We start from the raw sequence: 10,901 nt of genomic DNA, 5'->3' as shown, positions 1-10,901 counted from the left end.
GGCCGACAAAGCAGGTTCATGTGGTTGCCGGGATGATGGCCCTCCAGTGATGCCTGTGTCCTAATCCCTGTGACCTGTGATTGTCACCTAACAAGGCAAAGGGGACTTCAGGCTGCTAACAACAGATTTTAAAGGGCAGCTCATCCTGGATTATCTGGGTGTGCCCAGTGTCCTCATGAGTTTCCTGAGGAGGGAGGCAATGGAAGGTCGGTGAAACGAAGCGAGGACTCAACCACCTTTGCTGGCTTTTAAGATGGATGGAGGAAGGGGGCTACTGGCTGGGCTGGGAAAGGCCAGGCAGGAATTGTCCCTCTAGTCTCCCAAAGGGAAGGCAGCCCTGCCAACAGCATGATTTCAATCCCGTGAGACCTTGTCAGACTTCTGACCTATAAAACTGTAAGTACCGATGATAAGTTGGTACTGTCTTAAGCCACTAAGCTTATGGTAAATCAGCAGCAACAGCAAACTAACACTGGTGGAAACCAAGAATCCTCATTTTCTTTCAGTCCTCACCTGAGGATGTGTTTATTGATTTTTTGAGAGAGGAGAAGAGGGAGAAACATCAATGTGACAGAAACATGGATTGGTTGCTTCCCACAAGTGCCTGGGGCACCTGGGGATGAAACCCACAATATTTGGTATAGGAGGATGCTCCAACCACCACCTGGGGCAACAATCTGAGGATTTTAACCAAGCTGTGCAGGTAACTGTTGGACAGCCAGGTTAGGGAACCCCAGGCACACCTACCTTCCTTTTTGTCTCATGCTACTCATTCTTCCAATCCTCGTCCTGGCACAGTCCAATTGCCTTTTTTTGGACCCTCTTGTGGCTCAGAATCTCAGCTAGCCTCTTGGTGGCCTCTACCATATTCTGCCACACCCACTGTCAGTTGCGGTCTACTTAGAAAGCTGTTGTCCCCGCTCATCTTCCTGTGTCCCCACCACTGCTACAGACCCTGGAACTCCTCTGCGGGGAACTCTTCCTGACCGCAGCAGGTGGAGCAGCCAGCGCTCAAGCAGACCCGGACAGCAGGGCAGGCGAGGGTGCTCCCAAGAAGCTACCACGGGCTGCTCTTAGGGGCCCCTGCTCTTAGGGGCTCCACGCTCAGTGGGGCTCAAAGACGGGCTAACGAAGGTAAAGCCACAACCTATAACTACTTGCGAGCTATCTACCCCGTGGGGCGGCGAAGGCGAGCACAGAGGGACCACACCCACCGCAGGAAACCCCAACCCAGCAAGCATTAGCAGGCGGTGTCAGAGGGCGAAAGGGGAGCCGTAGCAGTCTCAGGCGACCATCGGCTCCCTACCAGCTCTGTTCAGAATCCCGGGCCTGGCACACCAATGTAGCCGCAACGCTCCGCCGGCACACCGGAAGGCAACGCCCCAGCTCTCCTGAGAGTGATGGCTCCTCCGACGCTCATTGGTTGTTGCTTTGACCCGCCCAGGCGTCGCACGCTTTTTGTGCTGCGCATGCGCGCTGTCACTAAGGAGCTCCAGCATGGCCGACTCTGAGCAGCTGGGCTTTGAACACATGGGCCTTGATCCGCGGCTGCTGCAGGTACCACGGGGACTAAGGATCAGGGCCGATGTGGCGGGCGGCAGCGGGGACGCGGCGGGCTGTGAAGCTGGGCCGGCCTGGCTGGGGGCCACTCTAGGGTGCGTGCCGCATGAGCCGCCCCTCGTCTCTCTTAGGCCGTCACCGACCTGGGCTGGTCACGACCCACACTGATCCAGGAAAAGGCCATCCCGCTGGCCCTGGAGGGGAAGGACCTCCTGGCTCGGGCCCGCACTGGCTCTGGGAAGACGGCTGCCTATGCCATTCCGATGCTGCAGCTGCTGCTCCACAGGAAGGCGGTGGGTCACGGCAGGGGCCCAAAGGCGGGAGGGGAGATACAGGGGTTTGAATGCTTGTCGTGCCCTTTCGGAAAGGCGTGTGGTTGTCACCGGTCTTTCCCAAGAGCCAGGCCTTCTTGTGGCCTCTTAAACCTGTGAGGGATGGCCCGAGAAAGCCTGGTGCTGTCGTGGCAGACGTCGGGGCTGGACTTCAGGTCACCTGGGTCTTAGTCCGCTACTGCCACTTTGTAATTTTGAGTAAATCTTCTTTCTGCTGTAAAAATCACTCCCCGCCCCCATCCCTTATAGGCTATGATGAAACACCAACTGCGTGACTGGTGCATTTTAAGTAATTTGATAACCCTGAAGTAAGTTAGTCTTTGAGGGTCAACGCTTGGGAAAGAGCCCTCTTGTTCCACATCCTGAGGTGCAGAGAAGTAAGCACCGAGTCATTTGGAAGTCACAGGAGTTGGGTCAAATTGTCTCGAAGAGTTAGAGAAAGCACCAGATAGCCACAGTGATGGGAACGGACTGTCTGAAGTACTCAGTTTGTGCTCTTTCAGTCAGGTCCAGCAGTGGAGCAGGCTGTGCGCGGTCTTGTCCTCGTGCCTACCAAGGAACTAGCTCGGCAGGCCCAGTCCATGATTCAGCAGCTGGCTGCCTACTGTGCCCGAGACATCCGGGTGGCCAATGTCTCAGCTGCAGAAGACTCAGCCTCTCAAAGGTGGGGGAAAGAACCAGGGTTGTGTGGGAATGAAGCTGCACAGAGGTGTGGGATTGGGTTTATGTGCAGCCAGGAAGGAAGGGGGCCGGTCCTGGGAGAGGTCCCAGCTTACCTCCTCCCAACACTGAAGCGTTGCCTGTCTACAGAGCTGTGCTGATGGAGAAGCCCGACATAGTGGTGGGGACCCCTTCTCGCGTATTAAACCATGTGCAAAAAGACAACTTGAAGCTGCGGGACTCCCTGGAGCTGCTGGTGATGGATGAGGCTGATCTTCTTTTCTCTTTTGGCTTCGAGGAAGAGCTCAAGAGTCTTCTCTGGTAAGGAAGAGGCATGTGAGGGCTGTGAGTCAACACCAGGGCTTAGGGCAGGGGGCCAGAAGCTGCCACAGTTAGAGGCCCATGGAGCTGGAGTCTGATGGAGGTCTGTTTTATTTTAGTCACTTGCCCCGGATTTATCAGGCTTTTCTGATGTCAGCTACTTTTAATGAAGACGTACAGACACTCAAGGAGCTGGTGCTGCATAACCCGGTGAGTGCCCTGTGCAAGCATCTGGAGCAGCTGACATGTGGCTGTCTGAGGACTTGATCCTCCCTGCTCCCTGCTCAGGGGTTTTGTGGGGGGGGGCAGTTGTTACTGGTTTAGCCTTCTGTTTTTAAAGCACTACGAGCCAGTATTCATCAATACCTCCCTCCCTTTAAATCTAAAGTCACTGTACAGTTCCACAGGTCCCTTAGGGGTTTAAATGATAGTTCACCTAAAGGCCTGAGCAGGGACCTCAAGCGGCAGAAAGGCTGCCTTTAGCAGCAGGTGAAAGTTCTCCACTTTGTGACCTCTGCTTTTCAGAAAGGCTGCCGTTGTAGGATGCCCCTCCTCACTCCAGTCATTTGTTTCTCTGTGTTCTGTTCCCCAAATGCTTTGCATGTAATTTTACATTCTACATATTAGGGGCCTTTGACTCCTTACACCAGCTGGAGGGGACCCATGGTGCTCTGAACTAGCACATTTGCACTGTGGTTGGTGAGCCAGTGGCTTGCAATAGCATTTTTCTCCTCTTTCCTGACCACAGTCCTGTCCCCCCAGGTCACTCTCAAGTTGCAAGAGTCCCAGCTGCCAGGGCCAGAGCAGCTTCAGCAGTTTCAGGTGGTCTGTGACACAGAGGAAGACAAATTTTTGTTGCTGTATGCCCTGCTCAAGCTCTCGTTGATTCGGGGCAAGTCCCTGCTCTTTGTCAACACTCTGGAGCGGAGTTACCGGCTGCGCCTGTTCCTGGAGCAGTTCAGCATCCCCGCCTGCGTGCTCAATGGGGAGCTCCCCCTGCGCTCCAGGTGTGCTGTGGTGGATGTCTCAGCTGAAACACATTGAAGATGGGCTTGGAGAGGGGAGATGCACTTGATGCTCTTGTGTCCTAAGTGCTTAGAGGCCAGGTTTTGGGCTTAATCGACAGTGACTTTGTCACAAACTCCAAGAGACCCACTGTTGCTCTGTCTTCAGCTGAGGGGTTGAGTCACTAAGATAAAGCCGGAGAAGAGTTTAAGAGGAGGGAGAGCCAGGGGATGATGGTCACAGCAGTGCTGGGGTGGATGAGCTACTGGGGTTGACCCTCCCCTCTTGGCTCATAGGTGCCACATCATCTCACAGTTCAACCAAGGCTTCTACGACTGTGTCATAGCAACTGATGCCGAAGTCCTCGGGGCCCCAGTCAAAGGCAAGCGTCGGGGCACAGGGCCCAAGGGGGATAGGTGAGCCCATGCTTCTGTCCTCCCACGCCTCCTCAGAGAGACAAACCGGGGTGCTAGGGTGAGGAGCCAGGAGTCTGCCAGCATAGCCCACAGAGCCCCTGCCCGGCTGCTGGGCCTGGAGAAGGGCAGTGAAGGGCGCGCATGGTCTCTGGTGGCACAAGGGGCTGGGCTGTCTGGGTTGTTGGAGCACTGGCTGGCACGGGGAGATGGCCTAGTCTGCTCTAGGTGCAGTTGTGACTTGTGGGGAGGATATTTTTGAGGGGCAAAGGGAGTCTGGAGTGTGTCTGCCTGGTGGGGTTCTCAGATCACTGCATAGGGCAGTTAGTTTCGCTGATGCCCCAGAGCCGAGGTCAGGGCTGAGTTGTGGCTTCCCCGCTGCCCTGCTCCTGGACCAGTTCTGAAGGTCAAGTCTTACACTCTTAGGTCCTGTGGCTCCACACAAGCTTTGTTTGGAGACTCAGTGAATTTAATGGGCATGAGAACTCAGCCCAGGGAGGGCCAGGGTGAGCCTGTTGTGTTCCCTGCAGGGCCTCTGACCCAGAGGCAGGTGTGGCCCGAGGCATAGACTTCCACCATGTGTCTGCTGTGCTCAACTTTGACCTCCCCCCCAGCCCTGAGGCCTATATCCACCGTGCTGGCAGGTAGGGGGGCTGGGTGTGGCTGGCTGGGCACCAGGACTGTGGGCTCCCTGAGGACGCAGGCCTGAAGCATGAATGGGGCCGTCTCATTGCAGGACGGCACGTGCCAATAACCCAGGCGTAGTCTTGACCTTCGTGCTGCCGACAGAGCAGTCCCAGCTGGGCAAGATTGAGGAGCTTCTCGGTGGAGGTAAGAGCCAGGGCCAAGCTTCACCCAGGATGCCACAGAGCCAGGACACTAGTGTGACCAGCCACCACCTACCTGCTCGGCCCTGCTCACCCCAGGTCCCTTGCTCTATCCCCATCCTGCCTTCTATAGCAGGCACTGCCCCCATCACAGATGAGCAAGCCCAGGTCCAAGTCACAAGTACTTCCTGCCCCAGTGACAAAAGAGCCAGGGGCAGGGAAGGGGGTTTGGGAGATGCTACCAAGGCTGGTGGTGTCTTAGGAGGCAGCCTTGGGAGATGGTGTGGTCTTGGGGCAGCCAGGCTCTGTCCCAGGCTCTGAGAAGGAGATGGTGGAAGAGGGGTGGGCGAGTGGCCTACGACCAGAACGTTAAGGATGTGGGGTTCAGAGTGGCCTTGGGGAAGGAGAGTAAGGGGCTAGGCAGGTCCTGAGGATGAGGGGTGTGGCGGGCACTGGAGACACGGGGCATTGGGCTGCCCTGGCTGCAGCACCCGGAGAACTGTTGCAGCTGTTGGCAAGACCCAGGTTTCTCGCTGCATGTGCAGATCGAGTTGCAGGGAGTGGGCCGGTAGTGTCCGCTCACGGGGGTGGGGGGTGTGGGCGGTTCCAGGTCTGTGGCCTTGGTGTTGCTCACGGTTGCTTCGCTACAGAGACTGGGGCCCCCGCCCTGCTCCCCTACCAGTTCCACATGGAGGAGATCGAGGGCTTCCGCTACCGCTGCAGGGTGAGTGGGCTGGAGGAGGCGGATGCAGTGGGTTCCTGAGGGAGGGGGACCCTGGCTGCCCCAGTGCCCTGACCCTCTGTGTCTGCCCAGGACGCTATGCGCTCTGTAACTAAGCAGGCCATCCGAGAGGCAAGGCTGAAGGAGATCAAGGAGGAGCTTCTGCACTCAGAGAAGCTGAAGGTAAGGGTGCTGAACCCAGGCTGAGGCCTAGGTGGTGGGTAGGACTTGTGGAGCCATGTGTTTGGCTTGAGGTGACTGTGGAGGACAGTAGCCCTGTCTGCCACCATGACGGAGTCTGTCAACATGCATGTTATGCGTGTGCCCGAGCTAGTCCTAGTGTTGTGTCCAGAAGCAGGCACACTTGAGCACCCCCCACAGAGACGCTGAGCAAAGCAGGGAGTGCTGCACAGACCAGGAGGAGGGGCTGTGTGTGTGTCAGTGGTGGGACAGCCTGGGATAGTGCCAAGGGACGGGTGCGCTATGCTACTGTGTGCCACCAAATGCTCCACAGAAAAGGCAGTGAGTGTGGCGGGGGAAGTGAGATCCCATTGGCTGTTGCATCTGGGAGGGACCAGGTGATCAGCACAGGTGGTATAAAACCCTGCTTTGTAAACTCCAAGCGTGAGTTGTCCCCCGGGAACCCTGGGATACCACACCACGGGCATGCCCTGCAGCACTCTCCTCCTGCCCCCCTCAGACATACTTTGAAGACAACCCCAGGGATCTCCAGCTGCTGCGTCATGACCTGCCCTTGCACCCTGCTGTGGTGAAGCCTCACTTGGGCCATGTCCCTGACTATCTGGGTGAGTGGGCCCTGGGCAGGTGGTGGCGCAGTGGGTCCTGGGCACCATGTGCTGGGCTGCCGGGACCTCTTAGCCCGGTGGCAGCATGTGCACAGACACACGTAGACCCACTCACCTTGCATCCCCACTGCGTGTTACTCTGGGGACAGGTGGCACAAGGAACACAGAGAGAGCCCCATCTGTGTCATGTCGGAGCAAAGTCATTTGCCAGCAGCGTGGGGCCTGGCTGGATGGGCCTGTGCTTGCACTGAGGGCAGGTGGGGGTGAGGGCAGAGGCCAAGGCTCCTGCTGCAGGCAGGAGTGACAGAGCTCACAGGTGAGGGTGGAGGTGTGGGGAGAGGCGACCAGCCTGGATGCATTTGTGGTGACGCACCACACGTGGGAGGATCACGGTTTTTTTCTGTTTTAGCAGCATTTTCTTTTTCAGAAACATACTGTCAGTGTTTTTTTTTTTTTTTTTTTTTCTGTTACGTGATTATTGCAGCAGCCTCTGTGAGAACAAATAGCATTGTGGGCACTTGACCATGGACTGTAGTATGGCTTGGGTCACAATGGGGGAGAGCCTGCTCGGGGGCCTGCAGGGTGTGTGGGTGCAGAGGGGTTGGCCAGGGGCTGGGCGGCAGCTGCTGAGGCCTCTTGTCTCTTGCAGTCCCTCCTGCTCTTCGCGGCGTGGTTCGCCCTCACAAGAAGCGGAAGAAGGTGTCCTTTAAGAAGGTCAAGGTATGTCCCCTCATCACCACGGTGTACATGCTTTGGAGGAAGTGGCTCCAACAACTGGCCCTAAATTCCTAGCTCCCAGGTCAAAGTCATGGGGGCTGGGACTCCCTCAGTCCCCCACCTATGTCTCTAGGAGCAAAGGAGGACTGGCTTTCTGTCCCTCTGCCCTCTGCTCTCCTCCCAGCTGTAGGGGGGAGGTGGGCCGGAGGCTGCCAGATGTGGTGGCCACAGTAGCATCTGTCCTGGGCAACTGGATTGCAGGGCCCTGAAGTGGCGGCACCACCCACTTCTCAGAGCCTGTCTCAGTTTGGGCATTCAACGTCCAACTCCCCCTGCTGACCTGTGACCTCCTTCCACAGAAGGCAAAGGCCCAGAACCCACTGCGCAGCTTCAGGCACAGAGGACAGAAGCGGAGACCCACGATGGAGCCCTCCTGAGTCTGTCCAGGCAGTCTGCATGTCTTCCGGGGCTCCCATGGTCGAGCACAGTGGGAAGCAGGCATTCCCTTGGACAGACTGGATTTCTGCCCTGGAGGGACACCCTGGGTCTCAGGCAGGCGGACTGTGGCCTCCAGGCCCATGGCACTGCCAGGCCAGCGTTTGTGCCTTACAGACAATAAAGGTTCTTGCTGCCTTGTTTTGGGCCTACTGCAGGTGGGAAGGGACTGCCCCCAAAACTGCTCTGGGAGGGAGTGCCTGGCCCTGCCAGCTGTATGCAGTCCCTTTGGCCAGCAGGGGTCAGCTGTGTGACGCTACAGCCTGAGACCCTTAGTCTTTGGGAGACACCTGCCCTGTCCAAGTCTCTTTCAGCCCACACCTTCTCCCATGGCCTCTGTTTGGGGTCTTGCTGACCAGCCCCTATCTCTTGAAGCTTGGAAATGACATTTCACCCACAGGGAGGACAGGCCTTCCTCACCTTGAGTCTGCTGCCTCCCCCCCAGTGCTGCATGTAGTGGATGCAGCCCTCCAGTACCTCGCTGCTCCTGTCAGCACACCTGCATGTGCTCTCAGTGCCTGGGGTGGGGGTGAGGGGCATTGTTCACATGCATTGTTCTTTGCTCTGCACTCGGCTGTGAGGCCCTGACAGGAGAGGGTTTCCCTGTCGGGCCAGCCGCCCAGCTCCTGCTGTGCGGACGACAGGCCCTGCTGGCTGCCCTTGGTTGTGCTCCTCATCCCAGGATCCTCTCCACCTGCTTGGTGGGCCTCGCAGGTTGGCTGTGGAGGGGGAGACCTGGTGTGGGGCTGGGGGCACTGGGACACAGTCGGGGAGAAAGCCTGGTGGCCTGAGTGTTTCAGAAGGAAAACTCGCTGTGGTGTCAGCACGGGTGGTGTGTATGGGGTGAGCACCGACACTTGGTCATTGCTAGGGTGGGTCCCCTAGCTTTTCCCGCCCCGGGTCTGCTTGGAGGACTTTTTGGGACCAGGCTATGTGTAGGGGAAGAGGTCTCTGCTTGGGGGATCATGTGGCTGTGGTGAGACAGCAGCCAGAGCAGTGCATCAGGGCACCCGTGTCCCCTGTGGCTCAGGTGCTCTTAGAGGAATAGGTGATGTGGTAAACAAGAATGGCGGCTTTACAGCATCTGCTAGGTCCCCTTGGGGTGACCCCCCTGGCAGTATGGAAGAAAGGGGGCTCACACCTTCCCCCCTGCTTTGCAAGGCAGGCTAGGAGCCGAGGCCTGGCCGCAGTCATGGGCTTGCTCTGGAGCAGTGCAGCCGCCTCACTGTGTACCTGCTCCTGTGACCCGCCACCGCTGTCCCTCCTGGCCAGTGGCCTGTGTCCCAGAACCAGTGTGGATATAGGAGACGGGCCACTTGGGCTTCAACAGTGAGGGCCCTTCCGGAAGGGGGCTCTTCTCTGGTCTGTGTCTTCGTCTGGGACTGGGTGCAGGCCTGGTGGCTACGCTGAACAGTGCACCGTGGGCCAAAGCATGTGCCTTAGTTGGCATGCACGTGCTCCTGTGGGAGCTGGGGCACAGGAGCAAGCTCCTGGTGCGGGGGTCCTAGCGTGGGGAGGCTAGGCAGGCCTGCCGTCCACTCGAAGCACTGCTGTTGGGGAGCTGGCCTTGCCACACACCGTTGGGGAGCTGGCCTTGCCTGGTCACCTTTCCTGAGCTGGAGCAGGCCCTGACATTGGGTGGGGTGTGGACTGGCCCGGGCTCCGGGTGCCCAGGTGTCTCATTCTGGCCCTGCACAACCCATTTGCACGTGGGGAAGTTGAGGCTGCTTAGTGAGTGCAGGAAAGGTGCGTGGGCCTGGAAGTCCAGGGGCAGGGCCAGCTTGCTGTAGCTCAGCTGACTGAGCAGCAGGGAAGTGGTGGTTCCTAGGGTGACCCACTGGGACCAAGGGCAGGGAGGTTGGTGGAGTCCCAGAGCATCCCTACCTCTGGTGGGTGCAGTCACACCCACACCTGACTGGGCACACTGTGCCAGGGACTGGGGGTGTTGGCAGGCTCAGCCTTGCGTGGGAGGAGCTTTGGGGGATCAAGAATCAGCCCTCAATATGCCCTACCTCCCAGGGCCCAAGAAGCACCCATCTATGCTGCAACACCTGTTGGGGTCAGCCAGGTGCAGGCATTCGGTTGAGGGCCAGCGAGTGTGGGTGGAGCTGGGTAGCCACCCTTTGGGATGTCCAGGGTGCTAGGAAGGCTCTGCAGGGTATCCCCTGGCTGGAGGGGTCTGGGAAGCTGCCTGTTAGGTGGCTGAGCCTGGAAGAGTGGGTGGGACCAGCAGTCCTGAGGGACTAGTGGGCGGCAGTGTTGGGGGGTGTGTGTGGGGGGAAGCCCAGCAGGTCTGAGGGTACAAAGAAAACCGAAGGGGTCACAAGTGGGCTGAGAAACTGGCTGGGTGTGAACAGGTGCAGCTGATCTCTAGGCAGGCTGTGCCCCGATCAGATGGCCTTAAGCCTCCGTGATAACGGGGTAACAGTTCCTAGAAACCTCTGGATCCAGAGCACGATCAGGGTCAAGTGCATTTCCCAGTCCAGCTAATGCCCCATCTGCTGAGGATCAGTAAGTCAGCTTTTGGGGAACTGCTGGTTTGGGGACTCTGGTCTCCAGGGGCAGTGTTCCCAGGAGGAAGTGGTCAACAGTTTGAAACTGTGCTGGAAGGTGCCTCCGCTACATGCCCTCTTTTCCCCAGGAAGAAGCATGTGAACAGCCCACCTTGGGGAGGGGTGCTGTGAGCCAGCTGTCCCACATTGGTCACAGCCATTTTTACCCAGAAAAGAAGTCTTCCACTGGCAGGGGCAGATGCCCTGGCCTAGCTCCCTTCTCACTGTGCGGGGGGGCCATGTGGGGCAGACTCTCTCCTCCCAGGGCATGCCCCGAAAGTCCACTGGGAAGCAGTCTTTGTGGCGCCCATGATGTGCTGCCCTGCCTCAAGGGAGATGCCTTGCTCTTGGCCTGCTCCGGGCCTCCTCTGCAGGAGTGATGTGTCCCATTGAGTGTTTTCAGTGCAGGGTGCACCACTGAGCCAGCTCTGACGCAAGATCCTCAAGCTGTCATGTGCCTTTGGATCACAGCAGCTTGATAGGGTGAGACAC

The 10,901-nt window shown here is 58.0% G+C and overlaps 1 protein-coding gene across 2 annotated transcripts; it reads left to right on the top strand.

The window, feature by feature from the left end:
- The first annotated feature begins 1,449 nt into the window (after nt 1-1,449).
- On the top strand, nt 1,450-7,998 carry DDX56 (DEAD-box helicase 56). 2 transcript variants are annotated; one of them, XM_037041015.1, is made up of 14 exons: nt 1,450-1,557; nt 1,692-1,853; nt 2,396-2,556; nt 2,703-2,873; nt 2,993-3,083; nt 3,636-3,880; nt 4,175-4,294; nt 4,822-4,935; nt 5,028-5,122; nt 5,769-5,842; nt 5,933-6,022; nt 6,540-6,645; nt 7,295-7,365; nt 7,722-7,998. In XM_037041015.1, the coding sequence occupies exons 1-14, from the start codon at nt 1,498-1,500 to the stop codon at nt 7,797-7,799; spliced, it is 1,638 nt and encodes a 545-aa protein (XP_036896910.1). In that variant the 5' UTR covers nt 1,450-1,497; the 3' UTR covers nt 7,800-7,998. The 2 variants fall into 2 exon arrangements, with proteins under 2 accessions (XP_036896910.1, XP_036896911.1); XM_037041016.1 differs by having other exon boundaries at nt 1,692-1,857; nt 2,400-2,556.
- Nucleotides 7,999-10,901: the final 2,903 nt, after the last annotated feature.

The sequence above is a fragment of the Sturnira hondurensis genome, unplaced genomic scaffold (assembly GCF_014824575.4).
Source record: "Sturnira hondurensis isolate 20B ecotype Veracruz unplaced genomic scaffold, ASM1482457v3 Scaffold0002840, whole genome shotgun sequence".
Taxonomy (NCBI): Eukaryota; Metazoa; Chordata; class Mammalia; order Chiroptera; family Phyllostomidae; genus Sturnira; species Sturnira hondurensis.
Note: the sequence above shows the minus strand (reverse complement) of the source record. Positions and strands in the feature narration are given on the sequence as shown.